Here is a 20,507-nt window from a genome sequence, read left to right on the forward strand (position 1 = left end):
CTTTGTGGTTCTTGGGTAGGCCATAGATTCGTGGAGCTCCAACTTCACTCTTACATTGACTCTGGACATATTTTCAATCGAAATGTGAACAATGGTATCGAACGAATAGAACCTAGTGACTGAGATTCATATTTAAGTAGTGCGAATAAAGAGTAAATTGTTCTCAATTACTTCTTCTCATTGCGCTCTCTCCTTCCGAAGGTCGGCGATCTAAATGGCTACCATAGTCTTGAAAACAGCAGCGTGAAAGATCTCCGCTGATGAACCACCAAACCACCTTCTGAGATCCCTCAGCCACGAGTTTTTCCACCGATCTTTTGCCTTGAATTTTACCCTTTATGATCAGTCGAAGCAATTCTTATCTTTCGCATGTCATTACATGGCCCAAATATTGCATTTTTCTCTCTTTGATGGTGTTCAGTAGCTCTCTCTTTTTAACCATGCGTTGAAGCACTTCTTCGTTAGTAGCCTTTTGCGTCCATGAAACTCGCAACATCTTTCGGTACACATAGATCTCGAAGGCCGTCCAGCTCTCGCATCCATAGAGCAAGACCAAGAAAACATAACACCTGGCCATTCGAGTTCTAAGCATCAGGCTGAGGTCTGATCTCGCAAAAAATGAATGCCCCCCTTGCCTGATCAATCCTGGAAAATATTTCGCTCTTCGTGATGCACTGGCTGTTGATATTATTTTCAATTTGAAGACACTAATTTCAACCATCCAAGTAGATGAATAGAAAGTATGTGACCCTGTGAGTGCGACAGAATCAACCAAGAAAAATTCTCGTAGTATCAATTCGTGCGAATCCCTTCCATAGACGTAGAGTTTATTCGAATAATATCGCAAACCATTACTGTACCACTATTATGAACTGAAATAACATCAACATAAAACAGCGGATCATCCGCATAACTTTCAACTACAAATCCAAACCTCTATCGTCCAATGAAACAACGATAAAACTCGTTCCCGGCAACCTAGGCCAATAAAATCTCACCTGCTCCCACCACGTCTCGTTGCCAGCCGTTTTCCGTGCAGCAGCAGTTCATTGAAAATTATTAGGGCCGCATCCAGTTTTCAATTCTTCCGAAAATCATATACGCCTGGGAAATCTGGGAGCGCAATCTCGGCCGGCTCGTATCGGGCTTCATAAAACTCACAAGCCTTCAAGGGACGTAATTCATTGATATATTCGGCGCATCGGCGTATCTCTAGACGTCGTCGTTCGGACACGTTAACATTTTCAGCGTTGTGCGAGGAAAACAATATCGGAGGAAATGGATAGCTGTTCTGCTACGCTACTGTGCGGTGTTATGAAATAACCAGTAGGTGCAGTTTGTCGATACTTTATATGGATGAGTAACCGTTATCTGAATTGTAAAAAGTTTCATGTGTTGATTCCGATTCCGGAAGTGGAACATGAGGAAAACACTGACATATATTTGGAAGCTATTGGGAGCTTGTTCATATACGCGTCTTTGGTATCCACCTCAGAGTTATTAACATAGATAGAGGGAGCATATGTCATTTTCAGAAAGCGAATTTCGTCACAAATATGAACTATCAAATTTGACATGAAGCGCGCAGAAACATATCAGTGATACGATATTTCACTCAATTCGCGAGTTTCTCCACAAAGAACGCAATTCTTATGTCCCATAGTGAATCAACGTTTCATATTAACTCAGAATATGTTGAAATAAATATCTAAATATATGAGAAATTCAGAGAACAAACTTCAAGCGCACCAAACGATGTGAAACAACAGATGACACTAGGAGAGTAAATGTTTCCAAACCTTGAATTTCAGCAGGTAGATACAGAAAATCGAAAATATTCTGCTTTATGAATTAGATAATTAGAAAAATTATAAGATTCTAAATATGTAAATTCGCATATTCATTCGGGAATCACTCAAATAAATATATTTCACTCAATATAATATACATTCACCTATCCTAACCTAACCTAACCTAAACTAACCTAACCTAACCTAACCCTAACCTAGCCTATAGTGAATTCATAACGATATAGTGAAATTGTAGATTTGAAAATATATCACAATCCGACAACGCAATCTATCCAGGTTGGAGACATGTAAAAATTGCGTATACTTCCTTTATCTATGTCTATTACTCTATGGAGACCACATACACCTATATACAGTTAAGTGGTCTCCGAATGCGCATTTACGCCTGACAGTCGGTCGAAAGCTCCTGAGTCCTAGTCCCCATTTCAAATTTTGTGGTAATCTGATTGGATGTGCGTGATACAGGAGCATTGATAGCTGCTGCTGATACATCATCGGATTTTAACACAAAAATCAGTTGCAGTGCTACTTGATTCAGCTCATTTTAACGCTTTTCTGCAATTATTAATTCATGGTGACCTTCTGACCTTCAACTAACTGAATATACATTGTGATGGTTCAAGTGATTCAATGGCAATCTAATAAGCTGCTGCCTGCTCCTCACACGTTTTTCTGCAGCACTTGAGATAGCTGTAGATTGTATCGAATTATTGATTTTTTTCACTTTTTCTGTATTCAGGCCAGTTTTTGCCATTTATTTGGCTACAGGAATATTCTTATACCATGCCTCTGCTCAACTACGTAAAGGGATTTAAATCCGGTGTTACCCAATTCCCTCCTGCTTAGTCTTAAATTATTTGCACAATTGTATAGGACACAAATCAAGATTTGTTCCATTTCTGATCAACCATTTCATTTGGATTTAATGCTCTTTCCTCACGTTGTGTTATTTTGGAGGAAATGAGGAAATTATTCTCCTTCTAATTAACCATGATATCACACTTGTTTCTCTGAGAATGAGGTAAGAGACCTGCTCCATATTCCACCGCACCAAATTCAGCCGACAGCGCAAACACAAAATAGCTATTTCAGCAATCCATCGGGTGTGTCCTCCTGACATTTCAGAAACAAACTTTTGGATTCATCATTTGAGAAACACTGAACTCTCCCTTTTTTTCTCGGAAATATTTTAAAGCTGATGTCTGTTCCGCGTCTTTTGCTCATTTGAATTCAATATAGAAGCACGGATTAAACGCAATAATACCCTACTACTTGGAATACTTTTCAAACGATACTTTTGCGGTCACCTTTCAAATTATCTTCACAGTGATGTCTTCATCATCCTCACCATTCCGCTTGACCATATTGAATTCCTAATCGCCTAGTCCGTTAATATTGTCGCTTATTTTTATTATGTTATTTATTGGTCCAGTGAATATCGTTTGGCCTCACAAAACCGAACGGCACTACTTGGCTGGATATTGATGATGGACTAAATGTAAGACAGTTGTTTGGGCTATTTCCATGATGAATAGAAACGTTCCAACTCAAAATCAGGACTCTTCACTATGTAGTTGGGTAGGTGTATTTTTAAACAGACGATCTAATCCTCCAAGTGCAGGTAAAATTGGCTGATAACACCTCGCTCAAATAAAATCAGGTAGTGAACATTAACCGTCAAAAACATCATTTCCAAATTTCCATGTCAACGTCAAAGAAAGCGTCGACATTTTTCAAACCCCCACCGACAATTACGATTATCGCAAAATGAGAATTCTCCGCATACCTTACCTGCCCAAGCTCGACTCGCGAATGATAATAACATCCGCCATGAGTCCGTGATGACGTGCAAGAATGAATAATGAATTCCATCCCGTCCCGTATGCCAAAGAACTCCCCAATAATAAAGGACGCGGTTCCGTTCCGAAACTCATTAAACGACACATTACTACATTATGTCCAATATACAGCAGGGCCGTATATTTATCGGGAAAATAATGGACAGACAAACGAGCCGCATGAATAATTCATTTGTTTCAGCGTCAGAATAAATACCATTACTCAAACAATAATGAATATGTTTTCTATTTTCTGTCAGTTCCATATTGACGCAGGTCGTTTCGGAATTTATTGCGACGTCTCGTCTGGCTGGTGGATTGTTTGGGGACCGCTGAAATTGCGAGGTTTCGAATAGACGAGATATTTATGTTTTTCGGATGTCGTTATAACTGTAGATGATTTGGTGGTGATGACAGAGGAAACTATTCTTGTTTGATGTAATTAGAGAACAAGAAAGAGTCTAACTGACAACTAAATAGACAAAGGTAATAAAATCAACAAGAGATAACCTAGAATAGCTACTCAATTCAAGATTCTCATTTAGAACTTTGCTCACAGCTCTGTGCAACTCTAAAATTAGAATGAAGGATGATGTGGTTATGGGAAACTGGTGAAATTCTTCGAACAATAGAGGAACGTCTGAATATTTCTTATAACAGGAATCATTCAAAAATTACACCGGAAGTTACTTTGCAGGTCAGAGAATGGATCGTGAAATCATTCTGTTGCCAACGACACCACGAATAATACTGAAAAGAGTCAAATAACCTTAAAAAGTCGAAATTTGTCGCGTCTTGGAGAATGTTCGGTATTGTTGACAGAGAGGAGTATGAGACCTTTCCTGATATACTGATTAACTACTGCTAGTAATTACTTCTTCTTCAGGTGACGTCTTCGTTTCAAAGTTTGGTTATCATCAAAAATATGCCTATTCTCGATACTGCAGATCTAAACAATTGGCAGTTGTTGCAACTGAGCCATTCTCTCAAGTTCTTCAACCATGAGTTTGTTCTTCTTTCTATTGATCTTTTGCCCATTTTCTTTCCCTGGACAATAAACTGCTGCAACTGGTATCTATCTCCCCTTATAATATGTCCCAGGTATTGGAGTTTGCGCTTTTTAATAATCAGTACCAATTCCTTCTCTTTCTACATTCTCCCCAAGATCTCGTCGTTACTCTCTCTGTCCACGATACTCTTAGAATCCTACGGTACATCAACATCTCGAATGCTCCTATTCTTCTAATGTCCATGATTCCATTCCGTAGAAAAGAATTGACAGCACGTAACATCTCATAAAGGCGAATTTTAAGTTAAAGGCTTAGATCTCGTCCACAGAATATCTTTTCTATTTAAGTAAATGTGGCTCTAGCTTTTTCCACTCTGATCCTAACTACTGGTGGGGGTATTCTCGATAGAAGATAGAAAAACCTTTTTCCTTAGATGATATCTACAGGCTTCACAAATCGTACGTGGAAATCGCAGAATACTTAGTCTGCAAATATCTAGAGCTAACATTACTCAGAAGCTCACATCTGGAAAAATCTGCACTGAATCTTACCAAAGCAATAGTCAAGCTGACACTGATATTGTCAGAGTTGTCAATATGATAAACGATAAGCGAGTTATTGAGCTGGGTATGGAACTAAAAATCGAACTGGTCACAGTTCTGGAGGACTTCATAATCAAGGTATCATTCAACCTTAAACGTTTTAATGGTTATTCAAATAACGAACAAAGCTATGACTTTTCCTAGAAATTAATTTTCATTTACTAGTGAATTATGAATAACGATGAATACATACCTAATATTGTAGTACAAACACAATAGTCGTTGACAGAAGTTATTCTGAAAAAATCAAATCTCCATCAATATCATAATATACTTCAGCCAGAGCTTCAGCCTTAATGTTTATGTTATACTATTGAATATTGTTCTATAATTCTATTTTTCCTCTTGGTTGGTCCATAATAGTTTCTTTATTATTTACTCCCTGTTAAAAAACTTTAGTGCATTTAATTTGTGTACCTACTCAACCAATCCAATACCATTAAGTTGGCACGAAATCGTGGAGGAAAAACTACTCTTATCAATTAATCTTCAAATTAATTTAAATGAGATATGATAACTTCATTATCCTTTATTCACTGTTGATAGTTTACTTCTGTGAAGATAATCAATCAGCAATGAAACATGCACGTCCTAAAATAAGGATACCATAATCCTAACAGCTAACATAAACAGCTAAGGAAAAAGACTCATTTTTCGAACTGACACCGAAATAATGTAGTTGTAACGTTAATGTGCTTTATGAATCCAACAACTGAACCATGTAATAAATATTACTAGCTCTTCTACAACTTGAATCGTTTCAATTATATTGAAGTATTAATACGTTAAATAGGTACTTCTATCTCAGAACAATTCCGCAGCATCGTAACTGTGAATTCGTTCATTACACGTTGAACTCATCAGTATGGAAGCCAGGAAAATTACCATTCGGGAAATTCATGCTAATTTCTCCAACTCCAACATCTGAATCAATTAACCGGAATGAGTTCCCTCAACTATTGTCCATTTCTTTCATGAATGTATTAAATTTGCTGTTTTTCACTGAGCTAGACTACATTTTCACTTCTCAACTTCCGAATTGCATTTCCTAATCATTGTGGAAAAACTGTTGATTCAATCTAGGACTTCTGCAGATAATCTATTGGTTAATGGAAAAAGGAAGTGTTCTAGAATGCACCAAACTACCATATCAATTTAATGGAATGCAGAAACTGAAGTACTGTTGAAATTACTGTCTTTGCAGTCCATTTAAAATTGACTGAAACGATGTAGTTTATAGTAATGGCTGTTTGTTGATGACATGGCGCGAGAATTGATCGTTCGACCTGCTTTATTCGAAATGGGGAATGAATACGGATTGATAGTTCCTTTCTGAGTGATCAAATTCGAACATTGAATGAACAGGGTGAACCTGAACTGTGTTGACAATTTCATTTTCAGTATACTAATCGATAATTCCATTTAAAAATATACGTCAGAGATTTGTATTCATTGGAATGGACTTTGGAGCTGTTCAACTGTTAAATGATCATAGTTCTTTCTGTTCAAATCTGTCCGACGTTATTTTATTCTTCTAATAGTGTACTGTCAACATATGCATATCATTTAAATGAAGAAGGCCATACTTTCAACAATATTTTTGAAATTCTCAATAAGAAGGTCTTTTTTTTCAGTTGAACAAGTCTCATATGATGGGATCAGAAGTCTGCAAACTGTTTTCAAATCGGACCGAATCTTATTTCAATCATATTGAAGATATTGAAAAATTTTGTAGACATTTGTGTAATGAATATTGATGAGAATTTTTCAGCTGAAAATATGCAGTCTTTTCGAACTTTTTCACGTGCCTCAATTTTTTTTTTGTCCAAAGGAGTGTTTCCAAATATTCTGACGATTTTTTCGAATTGGCTTACCTTTAATTGATATTATTGGTTGGTATCCAGAGTAGAGTTGATTTATGTTATCCCTTCGAAACATTATGCGTGGAAAGAATACTGTGAGCCCCCGTACAAAACATGAAATGCGGAAACATATTAGAAATACAACATTTCACTCAATTCGCTAGTTTCTGCACAAAGAATGCACTTCTTATGTCCCATTGCGAATCACCGTTTCATATCAACTCGAAATGTATCAAGATGAACACCTGAATATATCAGAAATAACCTACTCGTGCTGGTTTCGTAAATGAAAAGCAATTGATATAAAAACAACTTTTGATGAAAAAATATTTGTATTACAAACAAAAAACTTTATTCAGAACAAGTGGCTATTCACTATTACATTCTCGTTTTTTTATGCACCCTCTGAAACCAAATATATAACGGGTGTTTTTTTTTCGAGGTATATAACTTTAAGTTGGCATTACTGTTCAAGATGGCGACCGATTTAACAGCTGTCAAGTGATTTATTCTCACTTTGGTTTGGCAATTCATCATAATAGACTCAAGTTTGAACAACGCTTGCAAATAGTGCAATTTTATTTCGAAAATAATGATTCTGTGCGGAATACGTATCGCGCACTACGTCCATTTAATTTTGTTTAGCGATGAAGCGCACTTCTGGTTAAATGGCTACGTCAACAAACAAAACTGCAGCATTTGCAGTGAAGCTAATCCTCAAGTGTATGTCGAAACACCGTTACATCCAAAAAAACTGACTGTTTGGTGCGCTTTATGGGCTGGTGGAACCATTGGTCCGCACTTCTTCAAAAACGATGATGGCCAGAACGTTACAGTCAATGGTGATCGGTATAGAGCCATAATTACTCACTTTTTCATTCCTGAATTGAACAACCATGATGTCCAGGAGCTGTGGTTCCAACAAGACGGCGCAACATGTCACACAGCTCATGCCACAATCGATGTATTGAAAGACACGTTTGGTGACCACCTGATTTCACGTTTTGGACCTGTGAATTGGCCTCCAAGATCTTGTGATTTAACACCGCTAGACTAATTTCTGTGGGGCTATGTAGTCATTGGTCTATGCGGATAAGCCACAAATCTTGACCATTTGGAAGACAACATTCGCCGTGTTATTGCCGATATACGGTCACAAATGTTGGAAAAAGTCATCGAAAATTGTACGTCCAGATTGGACTACATCCGAGCCAGCCGTGGCGGTCATATGCCAGAAATCATATTTAAAATATAATGCCACAAGATTATCTTGCGAATAAATGAAATTCATGTCAATCGAATAATCCATCGTTGTTTCATTGCAATTTAAAGTTCTATAGCTCTAAAAAAGACACCCTTTATATCTACAAACAGTTATTTATAAATGGTCGAGTTCTGATTGTACGATACTAGGAATTCTGGAGCCCATCTCCTAATTTCTAATGATTCATAATGAATTTATTTTCAGGAAATAAATTACGACTCGCCCAGAGGCGGCGTCAGCGTCTACACGGAGAAGGGCGACATCACCATCAGCTGCCTCCTGGTGCAGAAGGCCAAGGACTCGGATTCCGGCAAGTACACCTGCAGCCCCTCGAACGCCAACCCCAAGACCCTCATCGTACACGTTCTGAACGGTGAGTGACATCTCATCGTAATTAGATCCTGTCGTGGATGGTGCGCTTTACCTGCATCGCTAACGTGTTTTTAATGTGCCGGCATAGGTGTGGGTGGGAACTTTAGATTGAGCCATTATTCCGGCTTAATGGGCCAGGGCGTGTGTTAGAAATGGGTGAGGGTATTAGAGATGCGAGTCGGTTTGGAGTTCTTGTTCTAACAGCTTTGGGGTGGTTGGTATCGGCGAAGTTAGTAGTTAGGTTCGAGTTGGAGTTTTTTGCGATTCAACTTTCGTAGATTTCTATGAGCATTTTGGATGTTAAGGTTAGTTAAATTTGGGTGAGATTTTTTGCTATCATTCTGCTCCATCTCATGCGGAGCTGAGCAATCATTTTTCCACAATCTTAAAGATATTTCAACATCGTTAACTTCTTTTTATAATGTCCATTTTTGATTTCTCAGACATCACATTTACGTATGTCAGACAATGAAATAGTGTGACAAAAACTCACGAGAAAAGGAATAATTTCAATTATAAATGGCAAAACTATAATCAATTCAGCTTTCACTGCTCATCTTCCCAATTGAACAGTAGTTGATTCAACAAAATAATAAAAAAAACATTTTAACGAAAAACGACCAAAGACAAACAAGAATGATGGACTGGTAGAAATACAGGTTGAGAGAATTCAATGAACTGGGTTCTTACTTGATGTAAATCTATTATTAACTACAAAGTATTATGCTGTCTCTTAAGATGAGTAGCTATAGATCGGTATCGATCTTTTTAGAGCACTTAGAGGTGTTGCATTGACACATAAAGCCTCCTCTTGTTAACATAAAACTGACAAATTGAAGTTACGTAATCCCTGTTGCATCAATACTTTTTTTCCATCCAATGACAAAGACAAGAAAATTTGGCGTTTGGAATGGATTTCCTGTAATATCTTCAACAAAGGTCTAATCGTTGATCCTTCAGAGAAAGTTCCAGGTCTCAATCTTCAATTGACTTAGTCCTTTTCATGATCCTTTAAATCTTATGCTCTTCAAATGGTATTCTATCAAAATCCACTATGCGAATATGGCGTAAAAAAAAACTATTGAAAATTGATTGATAATTGTCCAATTAATTAATTTGACGGTGGTTTCCTGCAAGCCATACAGTTATAGATTTGTTTTTAAAATTGGTTGCTAACTTTAAATCAATATAAAGGAAAGAATAACTTTTATTACTCCTATCTGGTGGATTTTACTTTGCATTGAGGTTTGATTGTAATATATTCATCGTCAATTTCTGGTGAAAAAGAAGGATGGAAAACATTTTATTCGGAAGGGAAAGAAGCTCTTTCGTTAACAAATACACAAACTAATCACTACACTCATAAGGGGAGACAGAGCTTTTACTGAGGTTTTTATCTGTGCTCGTGGATAACATACGTTGAAATATTTGATGCCCCTTTCACATGCTTTATTGTTCGACGTTTATAATTATTTTCTTGGAGATAAAAGGGGAAAATTATCGATACAAATAGGTATCTTTTTCTAATGGACTTCGATAAATAGCATGCATGAATGAATCAATGAAAATAGATAAACGTTTTCGACCAAATGAAAATATACCAGCTACAGGGTATATACTACACAAATCCTTCAGTAGACTGCTCCCTGGGTTGTTAGTTTTCAATTAATTAGAAAAAACTGTGACGGAATAACTTTCCCACCATAGCGATGCTCCATCTACATCACAGTTTTTTCAAGCCCTGTCAACCTTAGTTAACGTACGAGTACGTTGATCCACGCCTTGATAAAATTATACGTGACCAATTCTTATTAATCCCAAAGGTGGAATCTGTCTTCATTCGTCACTTCGTGCGCTTTCATCCGGAGCATTTTTCTTTGTCTCTCGGGTTCTCTGAATGCTGACATTCTATTTATTTCATTCCATCTCAAAGTGACCTAGGAGTTTTCTGTGGTTTGAGAATTTTCAGTTTCGTTTCAGGATATATTTTAAATATCATTCGATTATAAGTTTGCATATATTTCGAACAGAAGGTTATTTTCATTTTGAGGCCACTAGTTAGTGCTACAACATGAAAAATATCGATAACTGAGTGAATTCGGCAGGGTTCTCATTAATGGATTAAGTGAAAGTGTTTTCCATTCAGACTTCGTCAATCGTCGCAAACGGTACCAATCCTCCTGTAAAACGGTGTTATCAAGCATAGTCTAGAGTGGGTCAAGAACATCAAAGACGCCAAGGTGGGCAAATGAGGTGCAGGACCCCCATCCTTAAGTAATGACATCAAACGACCTATTCTCGAGTACAAGATCAAAAGCCGACCAATATTTACGACTCTAAGGACATATTGTAACCCTTTGTACTGTTTAATATCGAATTAGAACTTAGGTTTGCCGTCCTATATTTCTTACTCTCGTTGACGGTTCATCATCGACAGCAATGTATACAGGGTGTTTCCTAAACATGCGGCAAAAATTCAGGGGGTTGTTCCTTGGACTATTCTAAGAATATTTTGTCCTTTGATGATTTTTGAAAAACCTATTTGTTTCGAAGATATAGGGGAAACAAAATTTCAGATAATAACATTTTATTATGAAAAATTACATGAAAATTCAACTCAACCTACAAAAACTGTTGAAAATGACCACCTCTAGCCAGCATACAAGCATCCAATCTTCTCCTCATTGACTGCCGAACCCTTTCAAAAACACCAGGATCATTTCTTATTAAGTTACACCCAGCAATGATCCGATTTCGCAAGTCTTCCACATTTTCTACTGGAGTGGTATAAACTAATGATTTTATCAATTTTTAGTCAAAAAACTGGCCGTTTTTAGTAATTGGAATGTTGTTAAACAAATTTAAAAATAAATTGTACCTACTTAGTAAACACAGTGCGGTACGCATTTTTATTTAAACTATTATTAATTTTAAAAATATGAAAAATGTTGTTCGCCCTGTATCTTCGAAACAAAGAGGTTTTTCAAAAATCATCCAAGGACAAAACATGCTTAAAATAGTCCAAGGAACAACCCCCTGAATTTTTGCCGCATGTTTAGGAAACACCCTGTATAATGGTATAATTGATTGCCCTGGATTGGAACATGAAATAGCATGAGATGGTCTACAGTGACCGATTCTGCTTATTATTATTGCACTGAATTGGTGTCGTTATGGCCCTGTTAGACTACCGGGAACTTCGACCAAGTTCATCTTTTTTTCTCAACCCTACCTATTCATACAAAGCCAGGAAGGCCGTTGATGCTGTAAACGAAACCAACGACATCCTTAGGAGCCTTGCCTTTTACTTCATGAGTATCTCGAACTGACTTTCGTATGTGAGTGGCTATTAGTCCAGTCAACTCAGGGTATTCGCACAATATGTATTCGGCTGTTTCTACCTCCTTTCCAAAGACCCTACAGATCTCACCTGCTGACTTATCCATGCGGTACAACAGGACTTTGCGCCGACAGTATCCCATCAGCAGTCCCATCATTACCCGAAGCTCAGCTCGTGGTAACTTCAGAGGCATTCTGGTATAGGTCGGTGAAAACTACACCAATGTCTTTGCCTGAGTATGACCCGGAGTATTTCTCTAGAGGATCTTCCTATTGTCACCCCTCCCTTTGTTTGACTATTGCCTTGTATTGGTATTTTTCAAGCCCACATAAGGGCTCAGGCCCAACAGGTATCAATCTTGATGTCCTTTCTGCGAGTTCATCAGCATTTCCATTTCCTTCAATACCATTATGTTCCAGTACCTATAGTAGAGTTAATTTTTTGCCTCTGGCTAATTGCTTTATGTTATTACGGAAGTCCCATGTCATTTTCATTTATTTCATTACCACAATGTCCCAATACCTATAGTAGAGTTACTTTTTTACATCTGGCTAGTTGCTTCATGTTTTTACGGAAGTTCCATGTCAGAAGAGACCCCTGGCAATATGAGATGTAAATACGTGCCTATTTGAGGTTTCTTTTGAAACACTCTTGGGTGCAAGAATAGACAGCTAGTGTCTCGGTTTGCAAGATAGAGAGCTCACATCTCAAAGATCTAGAGAACTCATTCTGCTTGAGAATACACAATGGTCAGACGTAGAAATGGAAAACGCCATAATGTGTAGTTTTTTGTTGAGTGTCATGTGCAGCAAACTTCACAGATTATGGTATGAGCTACTATTATTTATGAAAGCATATCTTAATTGGAATCTAGGTAATATGAGTTTTTACCGTTTCGTTAGTGGAGTGAAAAAAAGATTTCTTCAGAAGTTGGAATACCCTATTTTTCAACTATACAAAGCATGTCTCATTGTAAGTCATTTCAGGGAACGCTCGAAGACACTGGCCAGCTAGATTTCCTGACCTTTGGATTATAGAGCATGTGTGTAGGACATGATGGGTAAAACTGAAGCAATAAGCCAATATTCCACAGGCTCAAGAAGCTCTGCGGCTTGAATTAGAGATTGCCTATAAGACGCAATACCTAAGGAGGAAATCACTGGATGGAATCCATTCCAAGAGGGATGCGAGAGTGTCAAACTAATAAGGATACTGTAACACATTATCAATAAATATTCTTTTATATTTTGTGTAAGTTTGATTAATTATTACCTTTGTGAAACATGTTAGGCAAGTTAATCAATCCAGTAACTATCGATTTTTCCATACATGTTTCATTTGACTGGTTACAAAGTTGAAGAGAGTCCTATAAAATTAAATGTTGAAGAATTCTTCGGTTGAACGTACGCAGGAAATGTTTTCAACGTAGTTGATTGTTTTACTGAAAACAAACGACCAACGAGAACATAATAGAAACTCCAATGATTTGCTTCCTTACGCTATCCAAACAAGTTTATAATTGTTTCTCTCACCAACTTCCTCGAAAACAAATTTACTGAGTTTCTCGATTTGAACAGCCTCCGGAGATGTCAGTTTAGAGTTCTGATGAAGCGGTGCTTATAAGCATCGAAACAGGCTCGTTTGAATTGAATCGATAACACTCCGATGAAATAACCACAAAAGACTAGCTCGTTAGATATCTCCTGGAGTAATCTAGAGAGTGATCAAATATGAGAATCGAATGATATTGAAACCATTAGAGTAGCAGTTATTGGAAATTTGCTCTATGAATATTTGAACAATGATTGCATACAGACTGAATATTATAAAGCTGTTCTCGAGCAGAATTCATTTGAATAAGGTTACCTCAATTCTACAGGCAAATAAATATTGTCAATATTGACAAATATTTTGATTATTACGAATTATTCAAGTTTGCAATGCACGAATTCACTTCTAGATATATTTGCTGAATCAACACAATTTTGTCCGGAGTTATCTTCACGTTTTTTGTATCAATGTGTGTCCTCATGACAATTCAAAACCAATCTGTATTATTCGTCTTTTTTGAGAAACACTGTTTCTTCTCTTCTTGGAAATCGTGTGGAGGTGCTTTCTCTCAGTTTGTTCAGCTTTCTTTGCTGATTTTAATTTCATTTTGATCAATGCATTGACAGTAATATTATAACTTCTGTAGTACTTTTCCTTCAGTACTTTTTTGGATACATTCCATATTGCATGTTTTCTCTGTAAAGTCCTCATAGTCCTCATCACTCTACTTGCTCATTTTGTCGAAGTCGAAGTAGATTAGTATTTTTGCTGAAGCGCTTATAAAGGGTGTTTTTTTTAGACCTATAGAACTTTAAATTCCAATAAAACAACGATGGATTATTCGATTGACATGAATTTTATTTATCCGCAAGATAATTTTGTGGCATTACATTTTGAATATAATTTCTGGCATATGACCGCCACGGCTGGCTCGGATGTAGTCCAATGTAGACGTCCAATTTTCGATGACTTTTTACAACATTTGTGGCCATATATCGGCAATAACACGGCGAATGTTGTCTTCCGAATGGTCAAGGGTTTGTGGCTTATCCGCATAGACCAATGATTTTACATAGCCCCACAGGAAGTAGTCTAGCGGTCTTAAATCATAACATCTTGGAGGCTAATTCACAGGTCCAAAACGTGAAATTAGGCGGTCTCCAAACGTGTCTTTCAATAAATCGATTGTGGCACGAGCTGTGTGACATTTTGCGCCGTCTTGTTGGAACCACAGCTTCTGGACATCATGGTTGTTCAATTCAGGAATGAAAAATTTAGTAATCATGGGCCTATACCGATCACCATTGACTGTAACGTTCTGGCCATCATCGTTTTTGAAGAAGTACGGACCAATGATTCCACCAGCCCATAAAGCGCACCAAACAGTCAGTTTTTCTGGATGTAACGGTGTTTCGACATACACTTGAGGATTAGCATCACTCCAAATGCGGCAGTTTTGTTTGTTGACGTAGCCATTCAACCAGAAGTGCGCTTCATCGCTAAACAAAATAAAATGGACGTAGTGCGCGATACGTATTCCGCACTGAACCTTAATTTTCGAAATAAAATTGCATTATTTGCAAGCGTTGTTCAGGCGTGAGTCTATTTATGATGAATTGCCAAACCAAACTGAGAATAAATCACTTGACAGCTGTTACATCGGTCGCCATCTTGACCAGTAATGCGTTATATACCTCGAAAAAAAAACCCTCTATTTAGATTGTTAATTTCTTGAGAAACCTAGGGAGGCCAAGACTTTTGATGATGTGTGCCTCTTCCATTTTTTTTTGTGGTTTCATCGTAATCGGGATGTTTTCGCGACGCATTTTTCGCTATGCTTTTCAATTTTTCGATAATTTTATTCATTCCATGAGAAATTCTTGGTCGGAATGAAATATTCCAGTGATTATATTATTACTCATATTTCGATGAACATGAAATAAAAATCAAATTCAGTGAAATTGGTTATTCGTTATATAACGAATACCACTCGAGCATAGACAATATATTTCGATTACACGAACCTCTTCACTCGACGTATAATAATTCGCGAAACACTACTCGAGATGCGGTCTCGTGATGTTTCGCGAACTACGTCTCGTGAATCGGTGTATAATCGAATATTGTCTAAGACCTTGTGATATTATAACTGATTATTGTAAGTATCTACTCAGATAACACCGGATAAATTCAGCAGCTATAAATGAGTTTTCCCGAGAGTTTCCCCATTTCCCTAAGCCGACCCAACCCCGAATTTCTCCTATCTGAGCGGTTCTTTCCGAGATCGATGCATCATTTGCAACATAGGAAACGGACCAGATGACCCAGTTACGGAACCCGGAACCGCATAGGATTTCAACTGGCAATCAGTTCTTTCGGTCATCGCGAATGTCCATTCGGATCCATCCTGTTTGTGCCAAAACACAGAATATCCCGCAAAATGCAATGTCGATTCGCCCATTGCGGGGACCAAGAGATCTAATCAGATTTCCAACTGACTCGCCGCTGTACCATTACAGATTTTTGATATAATCTTTTCGGTGTCCGCCATGTATGCAGATGTACCCATTAAAATTCATGCGATCTTTTCCGGGGTTTCCGTACGCTGGAAATTGTTTTCGACCGGATGGACGGATGATAGTTTTTGTATATTTGATTGTTATTATGGACTATGATTCGATTGGAAATATTTTAATACAGCGAGAAACTTGAATTTGACAAAAATTTACGATAAAACAAAATGAATATTGTTATTGCTTCATTATCAGAAAGTAACTTTTCTGGTAATTAACGTTTTCCTGCAGTTCATCTTTAGAAAATACAGTGAAGTTCACTGTACTTTGTTCTCAGTTAAAATCTCAGAATTACCAAAATGAAATTATAACATTCAAGCAGTATTCAATAAATTATTGATGTGAGGAACAAAAGTCAACTAACACTCAAAATGAACACCCAAATCCTTCAGAACATTCGATCTAATCATAGGTAATAAACATATAATAACATGTTAGATGACGTTGTCGGATTTTGATATATTCTCAAATACACAATTATGAATTGTAAATTATATTGAATTAAAAATATTGATTTGAGTGATTGACAATTGAATATGCCAATTTGAATATTTGGAATCCCATATTTTTCCTAATTGTCGAATTTATAATAAGCAGAATATTCATCATCTTCTGCATCTACCTGCTGAAATCCAAGGTTTGGTAACTGTTGCTCTCCTAGTGTCATCGGTTGTTTGACGTCGTTTGGCGCGCTTGAAGTTTGTTTTCTGAATTTCTGATATATTTAGGTATTTATTTCAATATATTTTGAGTTAGTATGAAACGTTGGTTCACTAAAGGACATAAGAAGTGCGTTCTTTGTTGAGAAACTAGCGACTTGAGTGAAATATGTTTTCATTACCGCGCGCTTTATGTCAAATTTGATAGTTCAAGTTGGGGACAAAATTTGTTTACTGAAAATGACATTTGCTTCCTCTATCTATGTGACTCTGAGGCTCTAATCAACACGAGAGTATAATTTTCTAGTAACATTTCATTTAGATGAGTTCAACCTCAGACTAATTCATTTCACATCAACCCAGCAATACATCTGAAGTAGTAGTACTTCATAAGACACAGTAGTCCTACAAACCAGTATTTCCAACAAATAATTTATTGGTCCGGAAACAATAGTCGTATTGTGTGAATCATATGAATCACAGCATCGATAAACAATAGGAATAGCAGTAGCCCAAGATTCGAGCCCTGAGGCACACCAGAATCAAATTAATATAGGAGCGAATGAAAACCCTCAATAAGAGCATACTGCCTGCGACGCAATAGATAGGACTGAAGGAGACATATCAGTTGTGGAGTGAACCCATATCTGAGGGGTTTTCCAATAACAGGTTTTATTTTGAACAGCCTGCCATACGAGCACCTTTCACTTATAGAGTTGACGTCTTTCGATATTTGATTTGACAAGTTAAAACGCCATTACCAAATCGAACGTTACGCGCTTCAAAAATGTATTGAAATCGTTAAAATTCACCACAAAAATGGTGAAAACTTTGCAGTAGCCATTCGAAAAACTAAAGCACTTTTGGGTCGTCAGGAAGCACCTTCTCAGCTGGCAATAGAGAAATTCGTCTAAAAATTCGAACTGATTGGACAAGATGAGGTCTATGTCAATGCCCCATAATCGATTCAAGACTTTGAATATGGATTTCGTGCCGTTATCGTAGATATACAGCCGCAAATGTTCGAAATGGTAATGGAAAATTTAATGAATAGGATATTGTTGAAATCATAGCCGTTGGGATCATTTTTCTGATATGGTTTCCGATCGTTAATGGCATAGGTAGCTTTTCCTTCAGAATGGAATGAGCATCTATTGAATTCTCCTTAAATATAGATACTCTTTTTTTAACATGAATATAAAACCTGTTTTTGGGAAACCTTGCACAGTAGTAGACATTTCATCCATTCTCAACTAAAATAAGTGGGAACATATTCATCGAATTCATCTTAAGATCCTGCTATAATTCACTCACTTCTTGATCACAGCGAGGAAAGAAAAGAGTCTTTGAATAAATTCTGTGGTTTAAATGAATCATGAAACTTCATCACGTTCGAGGAAAATATATTAGGAAAGTCGAGAAAGCGAGAGTTTTTTCCTTATAACCACCTTGATAAAGCTTTTCCAAATAAATGAAAAAACTTTTTCACTCAAACTGTGCCCAACCTTTTTTCAATGCAAATGTGAATCATCGGACGTTGGCGTATAAAACGAATGTTCAAGCCTACTAAACATCCAGAATAATTTATAATTGAGTTAATTTAGCATTGGTAGCAGTAGGAAAATAAATAATAAAGAGTAGTTGCATTGCGATGTTTCTATTGTGAATCTGGCAATGCTACGTGCACTATACGTTGTTCTATTATTTCCATATCGAGAAAAACGAAGCTCGGAACATGGAAGTTGAGGTTGTTTTTCGATGAAGTTTGTTTGTGTATTGTCCTGGGAAACATTTCATGCCAATGTCTGTAATTTGTGCTTCATTCCAAACTGAAAATATTCTGATTTAAGTAGATTAGATTCAATGCTAAAAAAGCAGAGCTCAAATACTACTGCTTCGATAGTTGAGTGACGAAATATGCTCAATAAAATGAATCTAATATAGGGTTTTCCAATGAGGTAAATATTACAAAAAAAAAAAGATTTCTTAAAAGAATACAATATATGTTCATTTCATTGTAAAGAGATAAGTAGGTATGCCAATAACGATGAAAAACGATTTCAGCTAAATGGCTGTCGTGGAACGATTGCAGATATATATTCTACATGACTCGATAACCTCACTAATATCATCTTCTAGATTTTGAATCGTTTGTGGAGTCATGGCATAGAATTATCTTTGGTCTCTGAAAGTGTTGAATCTCTGTGATCATTTTCGATCACTTCTTGAAAAAATAGCTCTGCAGGAAACTTTCCTTGCAAAATTGCGATTTTTTCGTTTCTTGTGTGGCACATAGCGCCGTCTTGTTGAGTATAAACGTCGTCCACATCAATATCTACTAATTCCGGCCATAAAAAAATATTAATCATAACTCGATAGCGCAATCCATTCGCCCCATTTTCGATACTAGCCCAAAACAACGCGCTGAGAAGTGAAACGTTGAAGATGGACACGCTTCACATCACTATTTTGTCCCAACAACTCCACCGAGAAAGGTGCTTCACGACGACTCAAAAGTGCTTTAGTTTTCTGAACTGTGACACCGAAGTTTTCACCATATCTGTAGTGAATTTCAACAATTTTGTTGCGCTGTTGCATCCTTTATTGTTCCATTTTTAGTAATGGTGTTGTTTTAACTTGTCAAGATTCAAAATAAAAAAGCTTCAAAAGTGAGCACCTTCCAGGCTATTCAGAACGAAATCTCAGATTGTAGAACCCTTGATTCAGCGGAAATCTATTTATAATACAAGTGCAAAAGGCAATTAATATTCTTCCTCGTGTTCGAAATCCAAAAACGAGTCATGAAGTGGCGAGTTTTTGAATGAACTAGTAGAACTAGTAGGAAAGAAAACATTATTCTGTCAACTTTGTTACACTCTCAGATGGAGATGAGAAGACACAGATCATGGTAGTACTCATCACTGATATCTTTTCCAATGGAATAAGTATCGTAGTTTCTTATTCGTTTTATTTTAAAATTTATTATAGTTTGTAATTGTAAGAAATTTGGAATGATTTTCTGTTACCTACTTCTGAATGAACTTTCTTTCTTCTTTCTTTCTTTCGTTCTACTTGAATTCTCAGCTAAAAATGATGTGAATCAGTTTGAGGAAAGCTCGAAAATGTATCACTGCTGGTATACCGACCAACTGAACTGAATATTCACAAAAAGTAAAACACCTTCATAAGAAAAGTAATCATATTTCAATTCATCACGATGAATACCGTCTATATTGGGTTCTCTCAACTTCCACGACACCTATTAACAACGAAATATCATTCCATCTTCCTAATTTTCGCTCTAGTTTTCCCGACCCGTGCACAATTTCTGAGTGTCTCGCGATATTGATTATAGCCGGAGATGGAAACTTCTTCAACTTTCCCCAATTTGCTTTCCGATCTCGAATATTGTCACGTAATAATTAACTCGGAAGTTGAGTCGTAATTTCTTCGAGGCAGAAATGGAAGTTCTTCCGTCCTTGTGTTGCAGTCTGGCGAAGGAACCATCATACTTCGAGGGCCAATAAAAAGTTTCGATGAGTCTGAGGCAGCAAGTTATCGGAAAAATAAAAACTGAGGAAAGCACTGACGGGTAATCAGGAGTTTTTGAGCGGTGGTTCATTCA

General features: G+C 37.0%; 1 protein-coding gene across 1 annotated transcript in view; it reads left to right on the forward strand.

Annotated features, from left to right (window-relative positions):
• LOC123684717 (zwei Ig domain protein zig-8-like) overlaps positions 1 to 20,507 on the forward strand; it is a 275,727-nt gene that overhangs the window by 225,684 nt on the left and 29,536 nt on the right. The window contains exon 6 of the mRNA XM_045624097.1: positions 8,592 to 8,760. Within this exon, the coding sequence (XP_045480053.1) occupies positions 8,592 to 8,760 (169 nt within the window). The remainder of the gene's footprint in view (positions 1 to 8,591; positions 8,761 to 20,507) is intronic.

This window comes from Harmonia axyridis, chromosome 1, assembly GCF_914767665.1.
Source record: "Harmonia axyridis chromosome 1, icHarAxyr1.1, whole genome shotgun sequence".
Lineage (NCBI taxonomy): Eukaryota > Metazoa > Arthropoda > Insecta > Coleoptera > Coccinellidae > Harmonia > Harmonia axyridis.